This window comes from Xyrauchen texanus, chromosome 20 (genome assembly GCF_025860055.1).
Source record: "Xyrauchen texanus isolate HMW12.3.18 chromosome 20, RBS_HiC_50CHRs, whole genome shotgun sequence".
Lineage (NCBI taxonomy): Eukaryota > Metazoa > Chordata > Actinopteri > Cypriniformes > Catostomidae > Xyrauchen > Xyrauchen texanus.
Genome location: NC_068295.1, coordinates 30,879,255 through 30,901,202, shown reverse-complemented (window position 1 = coordinate 30,901,202; position 21,948 = coordinate 30,879,255). Strand labels below are relative to the sequence as shown.

At 39.3% G+C, this 21,948-nt stretch overlaps 1 protein-coding gene across 1 annotated transcript in view; it reads right to left on the bottom strand.

The window, feature by feature from the left end:
- LOC127660774 (AN1-type zinc finger protein 4-like) overlaps nucleotides 1-21,726 on the bottom strand; it is a 32,957-nt gene extending 11,231 nt beyond the window's left edge. Inside the window, exons 1-5 of the mRNA XM_052151189.1 lie at nucleotides 21,311-21,726; nucleotides 19,543-19,847; nucleotides 4,517-4,592; nucleotides 1,929-1,996; nucleotides 446-635 (exon numbers count right to left, since the gene is read on the bottom strand). Coding sequence (XP_052007149.1) covers nucleotides 446-635; nucleotides 1,929-1,996; nucleotides 4,517-4,592; nucleotides 19,543-19,726 — 518 coding nt within the window. The 5' untranslated portion in view covers nucleotides 19,727-19,847; nucleotides 21,311-21,726. The remainder of the gene's footprint in view (nucleotides 1-445; nucleotides 636-1,928; nucleotides 1,997-4,516; nucleotides 4,593-19,542; nucleotides 19,848-21,310) is intronic.
- Between the last annotated feature and the right edge of the window lie 222 nt (nucleotides 21,727-21,948).

The window sequence follows — 21,948 nt, the reverse complement described above, 5'->3', positions numbered from 1 at the left end:
GAAAATAAAATATACAATCTCACATACTATATTGCATGAAATCTAAATATGACAACTAAAATATATATATATATATATATATATATATATATATATATATATATATATATATATATATATATATAAAGCTTGACCTTTATGGTAACTATGAATTGATATTGTACTGTATGAAAAAGACACTTTTGTATTCCACTGAAAGATATAACAGCCTATGGGTTAGGAATGACATGTGGGTGAGTAAATAATGACAGAATTTAAAGTTTTGGGTGAACTATCCCTTTTAGTTTTCCAGTTTGTGCATCTGCCTTAACATCAGTGAAAATGCACACCAAAAATATGAAAACTGTCATTCTGCTAGATCTGCTTTTATCTGTAATGGGGAATCAGAGCACAGTGTGGACAGAGTTGTTTCTATTTACACGTAACTTCTATACTTTGAACTGACCTCAATGATTCAGACACAGGTGTAAGCGTTCCATTTCCTTTGTCCACAACTCGGAAGAAATTGAACTGATCCCCCTCTCGGTACACCAGGAAAGTGACCTGTTTATTAGGCAGCGATTTTTCCCACATCTCCTCTCTTCCTGTGTTGAGGCAGTCGGAGATCTCCCTCACAGAGTCATCAGTCACTGTCACTGCAGGTAACCAGAGGAAACAGGATGCGGGTCATACTAATCAATATCACACTGTTAACTAACTGAGTGCCTGCACACTTCCCAGAATTGTAATGAGCGATGTTTTTACTGGCATCACATTTCGAAGCCATTGAGCTCTTGCAGTCCACAAGGGAAGACTGCAAGCAACAGTAATGCACAGAAGTTCTTAATTTACATACATGCTTTCGTGATGACACTTATTCAGCAATCAGTGCTCAGTAGAACACTAAAAAAATAAGTGTTATTGTTTTACTTTGTAAGAAATGCTTTTCATTTTGAAGTTTTGAATGTCCAGTATTTTTCTTCTGCTGTCTAAAATCTGATGCCTTATATCTACTTATTCCCATTTCATCACTAGGTTGTTGTTGAAAGTAAACAAGAATGGTAGGCAGATGCTCACACTTTCACTAGTAGCTACCATACAAGACTGATCATGGCTGTGAGGTCTGGGCTAATTGTAAAACTTGTTATGGAAATAAAAAACTGCATGACTGATTAACATGAATTCATTAAATGTAAAGACTGTTCTTGACTCGTCTGCTGATCAATATAAATTAGTAAAAATTACAAGATTTTGCTCATAACAATAATAAGAATATGCATCTGAATAACACGTTTGCTTTAAACACATTATTCCTGACAGCTAAAAGAATAAGTATCATATAAAGGAACAAACAATTCAGTTCTAATTTGAGATACATTCTAACTTTTTGTATTAAAGCTAAAGGGTGTAATTTCTACCCCACTAGCACCACTGAACAGAACTGCAAAAATAAACATTGTTTTTAAACAGCTTTCCTAATATGCCCCCTGTTTGCAGTTGATCGAACAAACAGATAGTCCCACCCCAAACTCGCACTATTGGTTGAGTCAATGTTGTTGTGTCGGGCTGGATGGGTCACTCAAAAAAAACAGAGGAATTTTTATAGCGCCACAGAGACACAGAGTGTCCAGTTTTCGTGAAAATGAACCTACAAATGGCTTATTAAAGTTGTCTCTGCATATTAATCTGGGTAGAGGAAAGATTTTTAATACCAAAAAAATTCACACTTCAGCTTTAATTTTAATATTATGATCTTGTTATTTTTTTAATGCAAATATTTTAATGATACTACTGCGGTTTCCACATATACATGTTTCTTAGATAGACATATAAGATTTAAAGTATTCTGAAAGTTATGAAGGAAAATGTAAAAAAAAAAGGTTCAAACTTCCCCCAGTCTCCCCTCCTGCAATAGCATTAGTTGTGTTTAGTCATTGGTGGAAACGCACCTCGTCTGGTGTTTACAGGCCCTCCCCTCATGGCGAGGACCAGCTTGAGAGTGCAGCCCTCAGAGATGCTGAAAACACAACCACGTCAAAACTCAAAGCAGGCAGCAGCATTACAAGTCTGTAATTCTGCCTCATATAAGAGTTCCCACAAACTCAAATATATTCCCACATTTCTTCACTTAATATCTGAAGCACAATGTGTGCTACCCAGTCACACAATATCTTCCTAGAAAGCCTCCGTGTGGAACATTGACAAGAATTTATGAAAAATCCACCATCTGTCACCTCCAGACTGAGCCAGCCTGCTTGACAGAAGTGGCTGCTTTTAAAGGGCTAGATCACATAATAATGTAAATTCTGTCATAATTTATTAACCATCATTATAGTCCAAACCCTTTTGAATGACTTCCTCTCTTCTGTGAAACATAAAAAGAGATATTTGGAAGAATGTTCAAGCTGTTCAAGAGCTATGGCAGGGGAGAATATACTGTAGAACATCCATATAGACTCATATGGACTACTTTTTTGGATTTTGACAAGGCATAGTCACATTATATATTCATTGTATGGAAAACGGTTTTCCATACAATGAAAGTATATTCTGCTTTTTCCATACAATGAAAGTATAATGTGAGTATGAACTGCCAAGATCCATAAAAAGAACAAAAAATGTGTCCATATGATTCATCTGTTATAGTGCATTCCCCTCCGCCATAGTTCTTGTGCAGCTTGGACATTCTTCAAAATATGTCCATTTGTGTTCTACAGAAGAAAGTCAAAAAGTTTGTGGAAAGAAAACCATACATAAGTGTGATTAAATGATGATATTATGTTCATTTCTGGGGTGAACAATTCCTTATTGTAGACCTTATTCACAGTAGCGCTGCAGTGCCATTTGATTTTTGATGTGATTGAAAACGAGGCTGTGAGGGATATCATTCATGAAAATTTCGTAAACAAAAGAATTGAGCGTAAATTCCGTGTAAAATTGAGCTTCCTGAAAACTTTCCGCAAGATTCACAAATGCTTGGTATTCTGCAGAATTCTTAGTACAACTTGTGTATGTTAGTGAATTGCAGACATTTGTAATAGAGTGCGAGTGCACGTTCATTCACAATTATCATAAACCACGCCCATGAAAACGGCATATAAGGAAGGCTTTAGACTCGCTAGTAAATGAGAATAGGAAGCTTTTAACATATATGCAAACAGTAATAAAAGTTTTTTTTTTTTTTTATGTAGTGCATTCTCTTATATTGATATTGATTTAGCAAACACTCACATCTAAAATGAAAGTGAGGAACTTACAATCATCTTTGCTGTCATCAGAGGTTCTTTTTAACTTGCAACAAGAACAATCTTCAAAGAAATTGATAGAATGCCTGAAAAAGTACTTTGACTGAAACGCTGTAAGATATTGCAGATTTAAAAGCTCTACGAAGCTATATGTGTATGATGTGTTAATTTATGGTTTCACCACTGACCATACGTCAACTGAACGTGATTTACCGATGCCTATACTAAATTATGAAATCTAAATAATAGATTATATATCAATCTATATATTATTTGATCTTATATCAAATAAAAAACAAAAACAGTGCAGCCAGTCACGTTAGAGGGCATTATTATTATCATTATTATTATTTCTATAAAATCATGCAGATATGTCAGGAGCTTCAGTTAATGTTCACATCAACCATCAGAATGGGGAAAAAAATTTGATCTCAGTGATTTGGACCATGGCATGGTTGTTGGTGCCACACAGGCTGGTTTGAGTATTTCTGTAACTAATGATCTCATGGGATTTTCAAGCACAACAGTCTCTAGAATTTACTCAAAATTGTGCCAAAAACAAAAAACACCCAAAAATCAAATGCATGTCAAAAACTTATGTTGGAAATAGGCAGAGTTGGGGGAAAAAAAACTATACTTTGAAAAAATAAATTCAAGCAGTAGAGAAACGTTTCTAAATAAAATATTTTTTTATTATTCATGTTATTTTACAGTTTATTCAGGTTAACTTCACAAATGTAATTATTAATAATTTTTTCCATTACTTTTTTTTTCTTTTCTTAATTTTACTTCTATCAAAATGTAGACATGGCAGTTTGTCTGAAAGAACCCAACACATTCGGATGTCTTACGCATGATTTACACATGTCAGGAGCAAGTGTAAATGTTTTTCATACAGACTAACGTTTTGAAAATACGAAAACTTGAATCAGAAAATGTACGTAAGACCGGCTTTACGAACATTTTACACAAAAATGAATTCAGCTCATGTTTCATGAATGAGACCCACAGACTATTCAATGGCAGGCAATATATTAAGCTGTATAAAGCTCCTATCACATCTTATTTTCCACAACTCATGTTTTTGTGAAAATTAAAAACATTTTAAAGATGTTTTTTCAATGTTCCGTCAGCAGGATGATTGAAAACACTTTAAACAACAGTTAAAAAGATGGCGGTACTGGCGCTAAGGTCCATGCAGAGCTCAGTGCCGTTGTCATGTTCAGTGGAACATGGACCAATTGAGCTTATTTTACTTTTTTAATAACAAAAACTGTCTGGAAACAACTTACCTGTAATCATGCAAGCAGTACTCATCTTCAAGTTCCATGCCATTCCAAATCAAATGTTGCTGAGAGACAGGAATGCCTGTGACCAAAACAATGTCATTAGTCTATAATAAACATTCAACCATACAGACCAGGGCGAGATTAACCAATTATTTCATCTTTAATGTACTTCATCACACTAAAGAGGCACAAACAAAAGAGCTATTGCAGGACAACTGGAACATGATGTGGACATCTGATTGCAGTTATTGTCTCATCAAATGGAATGTTTCTGAACTGTAATCATTGGAGGCAAACAGAAAGAGCAAAGAAAATAATCCCCAGCCATTGCCATTTTATGAGAAATAAAAATCAATGTTCAGTGACATTCATAATTTTCACACCTTTGAGCACTTACAAAAGATTTTTGATTATCTTCCAGAGAAACAGATTTCAAAGATGTGTCAGTACTTTATGTATTTCATATTGTTATATTACATTGCTCATATGGAAACCTTTAGGTATCATGGAGGAGATACAAAATCCACCATACCTCCACCTAACCCTAACTCTAACCCACACAATATATTAAATGTTCACAGGTTAATAATCCATACTCTTAAATAATATTGAAGCATGATGCATGGATATGCATATCCCCAAAATATTAAATATATGGGATACAATGTGGAATAGAATGTTCATTTATTTTACACAAGAATTTTAATAGAATGTCTTTATATTTGATTGTAAAAATCGTACAATTTGACAACAAATAAGAATACATTGAATTCATGAATGGTGAGTGGGACAGAATGAAAAGAAGTTCAACCAATGAGGAAAAACAAAACGAGTGAAATAGCTAATGCTGTTGGCTTACTGTCTAATGAGGGGAAAGTTCACAACTTGTTCTTCTGGGGCATTCCATTCAAAGTCGGATGTGGGATATTCCTACTTCATAGCTCCGATCGCCGTATTGTAAAGTTTGCTAAACACATTTAATTGTAATGTTTATATAAGTTTATATTATCTGAAAAATTAAATGCTGATCAATATTTGTGAATATTCAGTGTGACAATATGTTTGTGTGACATCACACTCCTGCATCTTGGTGAAATTGGAATTGGGGCAGCTGTGGCTCAGGTGGTAGAGCGAGTCGGCTGCCAATCGCAGAGCTGGCGGTTCGATTCCCGCCCCACATGACTCCACGTGCCGAAGTGGAGTCATGTGGGGCGGGACACTGAACCCCAAGTTGTCCCAATGGCAGGCTAGCGCCTTGCATGGCAGCTCTACCACCATTGGTGTATGAGTGTGAATGTTTGTGTGAATGGGTGAGACACAGTGTAAAGCACTTTGGTAACCTCTAAGGTTAAAAAAAAAGTGCTATATAAGTGCAGACCATTTACCATTGTGGATATCCACTGCACTTTTCAAAGTAGGAAGCTGCAAATTCTGACTTTCCGACTTCCGAGAAGTTTGTATCATTACATCTAACCCAGGGATGGGCAACTGGTGGCACTCTGTATCGTTGAATACGGCCCATCGGACAAGACAGAGGATTAATTTTATTTCTTTGAAAAAGGGATTATGTAAACACTGCATTGAATATATGATGTTAATACAACTATTGACCAGAAGAGGTCGCTTGTTCTCAGCAGACCTGCTGATCACTGTGGGATTCTAGACTGACTGTTGAGAATGTTCTCTGATGCACGGGTAAAAGCTTTTAGTAAAAATGCAAGTTACAAAATAATTATATTTGTTTTTATAAATACAAATGTTAATATAGGTAACAAAATCTTTAAAAGAACATTGTGCATAGATTACCCACAATAATGAGGAAATTGAGTAAAGGTGTGAACATTGTTAGAGTGTGGATTTGTAATCCGGCCCCTTGGTAGAATGGAGAAAAAATGTTGGCCCTCACCCCCTTCAAAGTTGCCCATCCCTGATCTAACCAATTAAAGATATCTTCCTGCTACTTTGCTCCACCCTCTTCTTCCTATTTCCCAGCCAGACAGAAATATTTTAAAAGATAAATATTTAACTGTTAAGCCACTTATTTATCACTTTGACACTTTTGTTTGATGACTCAAATGAGCCATTAAATTGGTGTTTTGAGCCATTAATTTATGAAATATAACAGTTCAAAAGAATCAATTCAGTGAATATGAAAATAAATTCACCCCTGATGTACTACACTATCAATCAGCCAGCAGCAGGGCAACAATGACTCAGATCTGCCCCCCTGTGTATACCAAATAAAAGAAGAATCATGTCATCTCCAAGATCTAGTTTGCCTATATCAAAACGGTCAGAAGAGATACTGTAATGACCCAACAAACCCTTTAAAACCAAAAAATATTTTCTATAATATCAATCTATAACCATTTCAAAGGTTATTCTGGTGACTCTAGAATTATGTTGATCATTTTTTTAGCTTTTCTATGCCTATTGTGTAACACACTTAGAAAGCTTCAAATGCTTACACTGGCCCATGATTAGTGAGTAGATGTGCCTTTATTGGGTGTAAAGAGTAATACGACACCAGTACTCACCCATGCAACACAAAACTGGTATCCAATCCCAGAGGGGTAGTTTTCTAGACAGGATCAGTGAGCAGAGTGACATAACAGTGTGTGTGTGTGTGTGTGTGTGTGTGTGTGTGTGTGTGTGTGTGTGTGTGTGTGTGTGTGTGTGTGTGTGTGTGTGTGTGTGGTGTATTGCAAATTGTGGATGAGTAGCTTGCCCATTATTAAGAGACATGCCTAGTCATGCCCTTTAAACGTACACAGACTTGTAGTCAGTTGTGACAGTAGTGTCTGAATACTTTGTGGGGCCACTGTATGAAGTGTGTTTACAAACGTCCATGTAAGTAAATAAAGAAGATATTTTTTGATGCACACAGACATTGAGGCTACAAGTGTCCAAAATGTATAAAAATCCCAAAAGCAGTTTAATGTGCAACCAAAGTCCAAATAATAACCAGAAAAAATCTGATTTGGTGCATAGCATAGGACATTTAACTAAAAACATGCCTGAGAAACAACAGGGAATTCACTCCGTTTCAATGCTATACATTTTAGTAATTACAAAAGGACGGTTTTTAAAACTTATCTACACTGATCAGCCACAATATTAAAACCACCTGCCTAATATTGTGTAGGTTGCCCTTGTGCTGCCATAACAGTGCCAACCCGCACGCATCTCAGAACAGCATTCTGACATGATATTCTTCTCACCACAATTGTACAGATTAGTTAACTGAGTTACTGTAGACTTGTCAAAATAGTCTGGCCATTCTCTGTTGACCTCTCTCACCGACAAGTCATTTCCATTCACAGAACTGCAGCTCACTGGATGTTTTTTGTTTTTGGCACCATTCGGAGTAAATTCTAGGGATTGTTGTGCTTGAAAATCCCAGGAGATCAACAGTTTCAGAAATACTGATTATCTAATCAGCCAATCGTGTGGCAGCAGTGCATAAAATCATGCAGATATGGGTCAGGCGCTTAAGTTAATGTTCACATCAACAATCAGAATGGGGAAAAAAATGTGATTTCAATGATTTGGACCATGGCATGATTGTTGGTACCAGACAGGCTGGTTTGAGTATTTCTGTAACTGATGATCTCCTGGGATTTTCAAGCACAACAGTCTCTAGAATTTACTCAAAATTGTGCCAAAAACAAAAAACATTCAGTGAGGGGCAGTTCTGTGGATGGAAATGCCTTGTTGATGAGAGAGGTCAACAGAGAATGGCCAGACTGGTTCGAACTGATAAAGTCTACAGTAACTCAGATAACCGCTCTGTAAAATTGTGGTGAGAAAATTTGCATCTCAGAATGGTATTCTGAGATGAGGTTTGGTGCTGTTTTGGCAGAACGAGGGGGACCTAAACAATATTAGGTAGGTGGTTTTAATGTTGTGGCTGATCAGTGTATTCAACAGATGAAGAGTTTTGTATACACAGAATACATTGCATTCAGAAAGTATTCAGACCCCTTAATTTTCTTCATATTTTTTGTTATGTTGCCGCCTTATGCTAAAATGATTTTATTTTTTTATTTTTTTTAATTCACATTAATCTACACTCCATACCCCATAAAGCAAAAGCAAAAACCAGATTTTTTATAACTTCGTAAATTTATTAAAAAGAAAAAACTGAAATATCACATAAGAACTCAGACCCTTAACTCAGTACTTAGTTTAAGTACCTTTGACAGTGATTACAGCCTCAAGTCTTTTTGGGTATGATGCGACAACTTTTGCACACCTGGATTTGGGGATTTTCTGCCATTCTTTCAAGCTCTGTCAGGCTGGATGGGAACCATCGGTGAACAGCCATTTTCAGGTCTCCAGAGATGTTTGATTGGATTCAAGACTGGGCTCTGGCTGGGCCACTCAAGGACATTCAGAGTTGTCCCTAAGCCACACTTGCGTTGTCTTGGCTGTGTGTTTAGGGTCATTGTCCTGTTGGAAGGTGAACATTCGGCCTAGTCCGAACATATTCATGTCCACTCAATTGAATTTGCTTTGTGATTATTAGGGATGCACCGAAATTTCGGCCGCCGAAAATTTTCGGCCGAAAATGGCACTTTCGGTTTTCGGCCGAAAGAGAAAATAGGCCGAAAAAATGAGCCGAAAATATATACCTCCTCGCCCCGCCCCTCAGTGCCCAGATTTCAATCTGGATCGATCTAGCCCTTATCACAGCGCTACCAAACAAAGGCCGATCATGTCAGCGGTGTGGAAATTCTTCAAAGTTTCTGATAAGGACATCAAATTTGCGATCTGCAGTGTTTATTCAGCAGAACTTTCAAGATATATATATATACAGAATACAGCAAGAGATTCTACAGGAAAATGCCACAACTAGCGCAGCTACACCACAACTTGAGACGTATTTATCTGAACTACGCCAGAAGCGACAATCCCCTTGACTACGGGCGCATAAACAAAGACCGCTTTCCTTTGCTTGCGCGGATTGCGCACAGGTATTTATCTGCCCAAGCACCAGCACAGAGAGTGAGAGACTGTTCAGTGCAGCATCTCATGTTCTTGATGAGCTTTCTGACAGGAGAGACTGTCAGAACGTTTAAGCAACTTTTGTTCTTGAAGAGAAACCTGTCACTTGTAGTGAAATAGAAAGCGGTCCAATATGATGTGTATAGCAATTACATTACACTTGTTCTTCACTTGAGGATACATCTGTCGTTTACAGTTGAGGTTGGATTTAGTTCAATTACTGCTGTTTTGCACTGTTGTTTTGCACAATCATTTTCACTTAAAGTGTACATACGTTTACATAAACAGAATAGAGCACTGATCTATATATATAATTATATATTATAGTTTTATATAGATCAGTGGAATAGAGGCCCTCTGCCATTCTGTGTTCCACTGATCTATATATATAATTATATATTATAGTTTTATATAGATCAGTGGAATAGAGGCCCTCTGCTATTCTGTGTTCTGCCTGTTGTTTTAATTAAAATTACTGTTGCATATTTAAACTTTTTGAAAGATGTTAGCTAAGTTCATTTCTTGACTCTTGTTTTGCATATAATAGTTTTCTAAAACTTTACATTATTTGGATAATTGTTAATAAAATCTGTAAAATTAGATTTTTACAGAACTGAAAGAAGAATAATATATAATATAGTTTTAATATATTTTTTGTCCAATTTTGGTGTGCTACTTTCAATAAAAGTGTGATTTATTTTATTGGTTTGTAGTTTTTCAATTCAGATTAATTAAATTCATGAAATTAATGAAAAAGTATAAAATTAATACAATTATACACAACATTTTTTTTTTTTAAATAGGTAAAAATTTCGGTTTCGGTTTTCGGCCAAGTGCATCCTGGATTTTCGGTTTCGGCCCAGAATTTTCATTTCGGTGCATCCCTAGTGATTATGGGGTATGTATTGTAGATTGATGTGAAAAAATTATAATTTAACTCTCTGGGGTTGACGGACACGCCGAAACAACATAAAATTCTCCATCATTTTGGGGCATACAGATAAGTTTAAGACATCATTAGAGACTATAAGGGCTCTTCTTTTATTTGTGTACACTCACAATAACAACAAAACCTTGTGCTTTTGTAAAATAAAGAAAATAAAAAGGGTGAGCTTTCAGCTGTCTCTGTGTTCGCGAGCATATTTTGTCAAAAAAATGAACTGAAACTCCACGAATACTTATCACACAAACATGAAACATATGTCTAAAGAAAGCTTAAGATTTCTACTTTTAAATAAAACAGTTCAAATTTAAAACAAATATTCTCCTGCAATGTAATCTGTATGAAATAAAGCGATGTATAGTTTTTCCTGGCTCAGCTAATTTATCTCTAATGTGCCACAGGCAGAGGGCAATATTCACATGGAAATGTGCTGAGGCGATCAATGCAAATGGTAAACGCCCCAACTGTGCCTTAAAAACAAAGTTCATTCACTTTTCTGCACGTTTGAAAGATCGCAGGCAAGGAAACTTCTGGATACTGACGAAGATTTAACATTTTCCTTAGAAGAAGAGCGGGACTTCGATGAACATTTGTATTTTGAAGAGAGACTTGATCCAGCCGAGGATACAATTTCGGACGAGTAAGACATTTATTTTTACTTACATTAGTAGACATACAAAATTCAGCTTTGATCACAAATTGCATTTTACAATACATTCAAATAGAAAACTGTTCTTTTAAATTGTAAATATAGTTCAAAATATCACTGTTTTTACTGTATTTTGGATCAAATAAATGCAGCCTTGGTGTGCAGAAGAGACTTCTTTTAAACGCTAGTGTAGGTCTAAAATTAAGTAAAGTCTTTGCGTAAAGAAAATGTATAGTCAGATTACTTCTTTTAACTTAAAACTTGATTTTGATCATTAAGTCTCCCCACATTCATTCTCTTTGTCACATTCCTCATTGATATGCCCAGGGGAGGGGTCTTTTGTCTCCTCAGGTGTGAATTAAAATCAATATTCATGATCGTTCACGCCTCCTCGGATATGACCTTTCTAACACTAATAGTGTCTTACAAAAGTTAAATAACAATATTGTTTTGTATGAATGAATGATCAGGATGGTTTTCACATCGTTTTGTAGCAAAAACTCTAGGCTACAAGATCTAGTTCTCAAAAGGCTTGTGGACAAATGTTTAGTTTGTGTTATATGGCCTTATTTCAATTACTATTTTCAAAAACCATGCATAAACTTTATTTTCTCAAAACTACAAAATGTACACACATGTTGCTCACATATTATTGTAGCCCAGTTTGTGCTGAATACAGTGTTATCAGACTTTAGCCATTAATATTTTTTTAAGCAACTGAAAAAGCACAAATATCAAGGCATGTCAAAACTTCTCCAGGGCCCAAAAAACCCTCAGATCCCAGAGGGTTAAAGCAGTTTAGCATAAGGCTGCAACATAACCAAATATGAAAAAATGAAGGGGTCTAAATACAAATATATATATTTAAAAATATTAGGTTTATTGCCTCTCCAGGAACCAGCACCTTATCGTGGTGGAGAGGTTTGTGTGCCCTTATGATCCTGAGGGTTGTGTTGTCTGGAGCCATGTGCTCCTGGTAGGGTCTCCCAAGGCAAAGTGGTCTCAGGTGAGGGGCCAGACTAAGAATGGTTCAAAATGACTCATGGATAAAACGGCAAGAGGAGGAGTTACCCTGCCCGGAGGAAGCCCGGGGCCCCTGTCTGGAGCCAGGCCCAGATGGAGGGCTCGTCGGCGAGCGCCTGGTGGCCGGGCTTGTCACGGAGCCCGGCCGGGCACAGCCCGAAGAAGCAACGTGGAACCCCCCTCTACATCCCTTGGGCCCACCACCCATTGGAGGAATCGCAGGAGTCGGGTGCGCTGCCATATGGGCGGCAGTGAAGGCCGTGGGCCTCGACGGACCAGACCCGGGCAGCAAAGGCTTGCTCTGGGGACGTGGAATGTCACCTCACTGGGGGGGAAGGAGCCGGAACTAGTGAGGGAGGTGGAGCGCTACCAGTTGGATCTGGTGGGGCTTACATCAATGCACAGTTTTGGCTCTGGATCCGTACTCCTGGATAGGGATGGGACTCTATTCTTCTCTGGAGTTTCCCAGGGTGTGAGGCTGACGGGCGGGTGTGGGGATACTCATGAGTCCCCGGCTGAGCCACTACGTTGGAGTTTACCCCGTGGACTAGAGGGTCGCCTCCCTACGCCTACGGGTTGTGGGGAAAACTCTGACTGTTGTCTGTGCATATGCACCGAACAGCAGTTCAGAGTATTCGGCCTTCTTGGAGACCCTGAATGGAGTCCTGAATAGGGCCCCAGTAGGGGACTCCATAGTGATGCTGGGTGACTTCAACGCACACGTGGGAAATGACAGGGACACCTGGAAAGGCGTGATTGGGAGGAACGGCCTCCTGATCTGAACTCAAGTGGATGTTTGTTATTGGATTTCTGTGCTAGTCATGGATTATCTATAACAAACACCATGTTCGAACATAAGGATGCTCATAAGTGTACGTGGTACCAGAGCACCCTAGGCCGAAGGTCGATGATCGATTTTGTAATCGTGTCGCCGGATCTGAGGCCATATGTTTTGGACACTCGGGTAAAGAGAGGGGCAGAGCTGTCAACCGATCACCATCTGGTGGTGAGTTGGGTCAGGGGTGGGGAAAGACTCTGGACAGACCTGGGAAGCCCAAGCGAGTAGTGCCGGTGAACTGGGAACGTTTGGAGGAGTTCCCTGTCCGCGAGATCTTCAACTCACACCTCCGGCGGAGCTTTTCAGGCATCCCTGTGGAGGTTGGGGACATTGAACCGGAGTGGGCAATGTTCAAAGCTTCCATTGCCGAAGCCGCGGTGGAGAGCTGCGGCCTCAAGGTTTTAGGTGCCGCAAGGGGTGGTAACCCTTGAACACCGTGGTGGACAATAGTGGTCAGGGAAGCCGTCCGACTGAAGAAAGAGGCCTTCCGGGATTTGTTGTCCCGGAGGTCTCCGGAGGCAGTTGCAAGGTACCGACAGGCCCGAAGGGCTGCGGCCTCGGCCGTGAGGGAGGCAAAGCAGTGGGTGTGGGAAAAGTTCGAGAAGCCATGGAGAAGGACTTTCGGTCCGCACCAAAGTGCTTCTGGAAAACCGTCCGCCACCTTAGGAGGGGAAACGGGAACCATTCAAGCTGTATACAGCAAAGATGGGACGCTGTTGACCTCAACCGAGGAGGTTATTGGGCGGTGGAAGGAACACTTTGAAGAACTCCTAAATCCCAACACGCCCTCTATGGTAGAGGCAGAGCCGGAGGATGATGGGGGATCAGATTCTATTTCCCTGGGGAGGTCACTGAGGTAGTCAAACAACTCCGCAGTGGCAAAGCCCCGGGATTGATGAGATCCGACCAGAAATGCTGAAAGCTCTGGATGTGGAGGGGTGTCATGGATGACACGCCTCTTCAACATTAGCGTGGAAATCTGGGACAGTGCCTAAGGAGTGGCAGAACGGGGTGGTGGTTCCCTCTTCAAAAGGGGGATCAGAGAGTGTGTGCCAACTACAGGGGTATCACACTTCTCAGCCTCCCTGGTAAAGTTTACTCCAAGGTGCTGGAGAGGAGGGTTCGGCCGATTGTCGAACCTCAGATTGAAGAGGAACAATGCGGTTTTCGCCCTGGCCATGGAACGACGGACCAGATCTTTACTCTCGCAAGGATCCTGGAGGGGGCCTGGGAGTATGCCTATCCGGTCTACATGTGTTTTGTGGATCTGGAGAAGGCGTATGACCGGGTCCCCCGGAGAGACTGTGGGAGGTGCTGCGGGAGTACGGGGTGGGGGGTCCCTTCTTAGGGCGTATCCAATCCCTGTACGCCCAAAGCGAGGGCTGTGTCCGGGTCCTCGGCACAAAGTCGAGTTCATTCCATGTGGGGTTGGTCTCCGCCAAGGCTGCGCTTTGTCACCAATCCTGTTTGTGATATTCATGGACAGGATATCGAGGCGTAGTCGGGGTGGGGAAGGTGTGCGGTTCGGTGGGCTGGGGATCTCATCGCTGCTTTTTGCAGATGATGTTGTCTTCATGTCATCATCGGTCCGTGACCTTCAGCTCTCACTGGATCGCTTGGCAGTCGAGTGTGAAGCAGCTGGGATGAGGATTAGCACCTCTAAATCTGAGGCCATGGTTCTCAGCAGGAAACCGATGGAGTGCGTACTAGGGAATGAAGTTTTTCCCCAAGTGAAGGAGTTCAAGTACCTCGGGGTCTTGTTCACGAGTGAGGGGACAATGGAGTGGGAGGTTGGCCGGAGAGTCGGGGCAGCAGGGGCGGTATTGCACTCGCTCTATCGCACCGTTGGCACGAAAAGAGAGCTGAGCCGAAAGGCAAAGCTCTCGATCTACCGGTCAATTTTTGTTCCTACCCTCACCTATGGTCATGAAGGTTGGGTCATGACCGAAAGAACTAGGTCAGCGAGTACAAGCGGCCGAAATGGGCTTCCTCAGAAGGGTGGCGGGCTTCTCCCTTAGAGATAGGGTGAGGAGCTCAGTCATCCGTGAGGAGCTCGGAGTAGAGCCGCTGCTCCTTTGCGTTGAAAGGAGTCAGTTGAGGTGGTTTGGGCATCTGGTAAGGATGCCCCCTGGCCGCCTCCCTAGGGAGGTGTTTCAGGCACGTCCAGCTGGGAGGAGGCCTCGGGGAAGACCCAGGACTAGGTGGCGAGATTACATCTCCACACTGGCCTGGGAACGCCTCGGGGTCGCCCAGTCAGAGCTGGTTAATGTGGCTCGGGATAGGGAAGTTTGGGGCCCCCTGCTGGAGCAGCTGCCCCCGCGACCCGACTTCGGATAAGCGGTTGAAGATGGATGGAGGTTTATTGATGAAAAATGTTTTAGCCGATAACCGTTAGTTCCAAAAAAGCAACTATCTGCACTGATTAATTAGTAAAACCGATATATCGGTCTACCTCTACTTTATATCTATATTATGGTGACAGTAACCATAGTTTAACCACGGTATTTGTAGTAAAACCATAGTAACCACAAAACTGGCCATGGTTACTAAAATCATGGTTAATAGAATATTACTATAAAAAAAAACATTGATAATTGTATTAAAACCATAGGTTTAAAAAAAATATGGTTACAGTCATAGTTACTACAGTCATGGTTACTTAAATAGCAGTATAGTAAAGCCATGGTTAATTTTCACAAGGGTATAATTAATAAACAACAATTACATAACATTACCAATGTTTTAGTACACCTACAAACAAACCCAATAAAATAAATGTTATGTTAAGTCACGTCTTGTGTCTTTCAGCCCTTCTGCGCATTAACATGAGTGGAAGAACAATTAGTTCCTGTCCTACACAACTATTTATTAATATGGCCTACTTATCTTTTTCTACTTTGAAGCTTATGATATGCATTCATTTTCATGGTAAACAATTATTATTAATTGTTAAATAGTAATATTTTTATGTGAGGATCAATATTCTTAATACAACACCAGTATCAAAAGTATCAATATTTTAGGATCGACCGGCCCATTCCTTCTGGAGACTTTCGAAATCACTCTCCATAACAGCATACCGGATTTGTGTGGACGTCGCCTTAATGCCACCTGGTTTTGTTGTATAATGTAAAAAAAAGTTTATAAATTTGTAAGTGTGGCCAAATACATATTTTCTCTATATGTAATACATAACATATCAGTCTCAATGCTTTCCACAGCCAGTCTGTACAAGACCATAAAATGGCCAATTTAACAAGCCATGCCTGATTTCTAGACAACATGCAGTGGAAGGGGCAGCCATTTCAGCCCCAGACACAAAGTGCATTAGGACATCTAAGATTGGCCACAAAAAGCACATAGCAGAACTAAAACAAGTCCATTCCAAGCCCGTAATCCACAGGGTGGAATGGCAAATAAACTCACCTTTATTAAAGCTAACTCCTGCCAGAGCACCACACATGGTGAATCTGGAGAAACCAGTGCTGTCTAACACATCAAAGCTAATGATCCTCAAAGGAACACAGTCTGTGCTCAAGGCACCATTGAGACTGGCATGTTTAAGGGTGCGTGTTCTGTACAGAACAACCGCATGGACTGATAATTTCCCCTCTTTTTTTAAACTAATGTTTTAAACTAATGTAGCACGCTGCTCAGTCAAGTCAAGTTTTGCTCACGTGCAGGTCCTGAGAGACAGGCTATATTTACCTCCTCTAAATGGGACATATACACTCACCTAAAGGATTATTAGGAATACCTGTTCAATTTCTCATTAATGCAATTATCTAATCAACCAATCACATGGCAGTTGTTTCAATGCATTTAGGGGTGTGGTCCTGGTCAAGACAATCTCCTGAACTCCAAACTGAATGTCAGAATGGGAAAGAAAGGTGATTTAAGCAATTTTGAGCGTGGCATGGTTGTTGGTGCCAGACGGGCTGGTCTGAGTATTTCACAATCTGCTCAGTTACTGGGATTTTCACACACAACCATTTCTAGGGTTTACAAAGAATGGTGTGAAAAGGGAAAAACATCCAGTATGTGGCAGTCCCGTGGGCGAAAATGCCTTGTTGATGCTAGAGGTCAGAGGAGAATGGGCCGACTGATTCAAGCTAATAGAAGAGCAACTTTGCCTGAAATAACCACTCGTTACAACCGAGGTATGCAGCAAAGCATTTGTGAAGCCACAACACGCACAACCTTGAGGCGGATGGGCTACAACAGCAGAAGACCCCACCGGTACCACTCATCTCCACTACAAATAGGAAAAAGAGGCTACAATTTGCAAGAGCTCACCAAAATTGGACAGTTGAAGACTGGAAAAATGTTGCCTGGTCTGATGAGTCTCGATTTCTGTTGAGACATTCAGATGGTAGAGTCAGAATTTGGCGTAAACAGAATGAGAACATGGATCCATCATGCCTTGTTACCACTGTGCAGGCTGGTGGTGGTGGTGTAATGGTGTGGGGGATGTTTTCTTGGCACACTTTAGGCCCCTTAGTGCCAATTGGGCATCATTTAAATGCCACGGCCTACCTGAGCATTGTTTCTGACCATGTCCATCCCTTTATGGCCACCATGTACCCATCCTCTGATGGCTACTTCCAGCAGGATAATGCACCATGTCACAAAGCTCGAATCATTTCAAATTGGTTTCTTGAACATGACAATGAGTTCACTGTACTAAAATGGCCCCCACAGTCACCAGATCTCAACCCAATAGAGCGTCTTTGGGATGTGGTGGAACGGGAGCTTCGTGCCCTGGATGTGCATCCCACAAATCTCCATCAACTGCAAGATGCTATCCTATCAATATGGGCCAACATTTCTAAAGAATGCTTTCAGCACCTTGTTGAATCAATGCCACGTAGAATTAAGGCAGTTCTGAAGGCGAAAGGGGGTCAAACACAGTATTAGTATGGTGTTCCTAATAATCCTTTAGGTGAGTGTAGTTTACCATTCAACCATTCAACCAATCCATGTGATTCAGGGAATGCTTTATTGAGAGAGAAAGAGCAGCAAGTTTAGTTACTGAGTAATTACAATGACAGCTTATAGAGTGAGGGAGAGAAGCTATTCATTCTCTTCTCCTTCTTTGATTACTCATGTGTTAAACTGATGAAACACGTGTAACTCCATAAGTGGATCTGTTAAACAACCGCAATTACTCTGACTACTCTAGTCAGTAACCAATGACATGTCAAATGACTTGGTTTCTTCAAAATACATACATCAGAATGAAAATTCAGACATAGGCCACTGGGAATGAAACCTATCCTCAAAACTACAGGTGGACTTTATTGTGTCACATGAGAAGAATGATTATTAAGAATGATTACCCTTAAATGCATGGGTGTTTCGCCAAACATTATTACATACCTTGGGTCTTTAGCGAACCAGCACGTATATCTATCACAAATAGATCTACAAAATATCTAGATAGTGTTACATTTTCAAAACATTTTTAAGACAACTAGAAAATAATAGAATAGAATATATTCTGTTATATTTTAGTGCTTTCATTTTCATATATCAAAGAGAGGATGCAACCAATGATAGAATGGGATCCATTACTTCCACTCTGACTTTTAAGACACAACTGGCTGTCAAACGCATATTGAGCTACACACAACACATAATCTACACACAGCCACATGTATTTTCTCAGTTACTTTTTGAGTCTAAATAGACATGACTTACATAATTTTTGTAGTACAACCAAATGTAAATGTAGCCATATAATCCTGTTTATGTGTTGCACTTGCTGTAGTTTACTTCCATGTTGCTTCTTTGTCAAATAGCAATGTCTAATGTAAATCATGTGAACCACTGAAATGACAAATAGCATGTATAATATGTATGCATACATGCATTTTCTGATAACTAAACACCAGATGATAAGGCAGTAATTTGTATGAATATGGCACTCATTTTGTGATAGTAAACTTCATAGATAGAAATTTATAGAAGTGGAAATATATATTGTGAGACATACACATATATATATATATATATATATATATATATATATATATATATATATATATATATATATATATATAAGTTCTTAGGGTCTGTAGTGACCTGAGATATGTTTGACAGCCAAATATATACGTGTGTGTATATATATATATATATACACACTGTATATAAAGATTTTTTTTTTTGTTAGACGATTGATGAGAAAGGTTTAGGAATACTAAAGAAGTGGGGACATAACTCCAAAACATTTATGAGGTAAAGGAGGTGGAATGAGGTCGCAGGTCAGTAAAAAGCTGAGGTATGCATTTAAGGGTTAAAATAGCTCTACAGTATCTACAACCTGCTACTATCTAATGAGCTATAGGTGTTTTCCACCATCTGCCTGAACGGTTACAGTTGCCAAATCGTTCTGTTCCGATCCGGGCGTGCAGGTATGTTTACGGCTTCTTTGGACTGGGCAAGTGACCAGTCATGAGTCGCCCTGTCACTAAAGCCTTCCCACCCGAACTGTTAGCTGTCCTAAGCATTAGCGGGACTATTCTTTGTTGTTGTGTACAGTAATGCAGCAGTCAAAAGAGGACACTTACCCTCCAGTCTCTGAATCTTGGCCTTGACTGAGACGACCTTTTCAAAGGATGAGACACGCAGCTGGAAGCAGGTGCCTGTCAGGGTCTCTATGAACAGCTCCATGGTCTCGTTGAAGGGCAGCTTGTAGTGCACCATGTCTACATTGTCATCATTAAAAAATGGTGGGTTTCTTTTGTCAGTCATTTCTGCATGGGGAGGCCAGGGCTCAGGAAGAGATAACAACGAACCCTGCCCAAGGTAGGGGAAAGAGGGTTGTGATCCCACCTCTGGCACAGACCAAACACATCATGCATGAAGATTGAGGCTGTGGAGAATAGGAAGGATATAGCGCATTATACATCAAAATATCCTCAAATCAATGTTGTTCCGACACTTTTTCACCAATTAATTTCCAAGTCTTTTCCATAACCTTTTCAGTCCATTATAATTTTTGAAAAATAATAATAATTTAATCATTTTAAAGAGATTGCAGATGATTCAAACTATTGTAACACTTATTAGTGTGCAAAGGTCTCAGTTTATTTACAATTCAAATTTTTTTTTTTTTAAGTAAAATTAAGTAGCTAGGCAAGTAATATTACACATTACTCAAATCATTAATATTAACCCTTAAATGCATGGGTGTTTCAACAAACATTATTACATACTCGTACGTATATCTATCACAAATTAATCTACAAAATGCCAGATAGTGTCAAATAATTTTTTTTAAATCAAGACAATTAAAAAAAATTATAGAATTGAATATATTCTGATATATTTTGATGATTTATTTTTCATATTAAAGAGACAATGCAACAAATGATGAGCAGGATTCATTAGTTCCATGCTGAAATTTTACACAACTGGCTGTCAAATATATATTGAGCTACACACAACACAACTACCACATAACATCTACGCATATAAGCTACACATATGTATTATCTCAGGCACATGTTGTGTCTAAAACAATTTACATAATTTCACTAATACACCAAAATAACAATAGACATATTATACTGTTCATGTGATACACTTGCTATAGTTTACTTCCATGTTGTTTCATTGTGAAATATAAATCATGACAATCACTGAAACAACAGTCACCTCGAGGAAGAAATGGCATGTGTACACGCACATATGTGGTACTAATAACTCACCACTGTCACAAAGAAAACCAACGTGATATGCTATTTATTTGTATAAACTTATTTGTCTTGTAATAAACAAAGATATATATACATCCTGTAATAGTATATTTATATAGATATGAAATAATCAAATATGATTTATGGAAGTATATCTAGGGTCTTTAATAATCATATACACATTTGGTAATTAAGCAGTTATAGATTATATATTTTTTGCAACTTTTGTAAATTTTTTGTTACACTACTCAGAAGAAGAATATTAAAGAGGTGTGGGTTAATACTCATGTTAGCCTTATATTAAACAATACAACCATTTTATATTCAGGTGCAGCACTGAGCCATTAAGCTATTTTATATCAAATTAGCACATAAGTTTGCAGCAGTTTTATGGAAGTACATAATGTACTGAGTAAGGCTCAAATAAACTGAAAATGCACGTGAATTATGTTAAAGTTGCTGATTATGTTGAATGAAGGTTACATATGTGTATACATAACTAGTCTTAACAGTACACATGTCGTTTTTACGCGTTTTTTAATTACTCTACTCAGCAGTCGATCAATAAATTGTTTAAATAAAGTATCCAAAGTCCCAACCGACCAGCGTTGTCTTTTCTGTTTCGTTGTCATCTTACCTTGACAGCATCAGGAGAGATCTGTAGGGAGGGACACCTGGATCAGCACGAGAACTGGCTGATGTCCCGGCCACAACACACCCCAAAAACAAACTAGTTACCTTACAAGGTAAAAGCGATCATCTCTGTACGGTACCCTGACAGAACCTTTCGATAAAAGGGGTTTAAATTCCGTTTTAATGGCTTTAGCAGATGAGCAGCGGCAGCCCAACGAACTCTTCACAAATGTCGTTGATTCCCAGCTTGTTGAGTGTCTTCCTTCACCTTCTCCTTTTAAGATTATGAGGTACAAGACAACCTGTTTCTTTATTCATTCGAGCCACGACTAATTGCTTTTGTTCCCATGTAAACCGGCTTAAAGGGCCCATTAAAACAGAATACCGATAATGAAAAGAAAGAGTCCGCCTATTATGATATCTGTGATTGACAGGGGGGGAAACGAATTGGATTTGTTACGGATGATAAGAAGACTCTCTCGTCCAATAGAAACACGTAGTGGGCGGGATCAAGCTCGCGTCTCCCGGATGTTAACCATGGCTTCTTAAAACAACAATTGACTGACTAAAAGTGACTGTACCTGGTTCCAGACAAGATAATAGATGTAAATGTTAATTTTAAATGTGCAAATTAAAGACTTT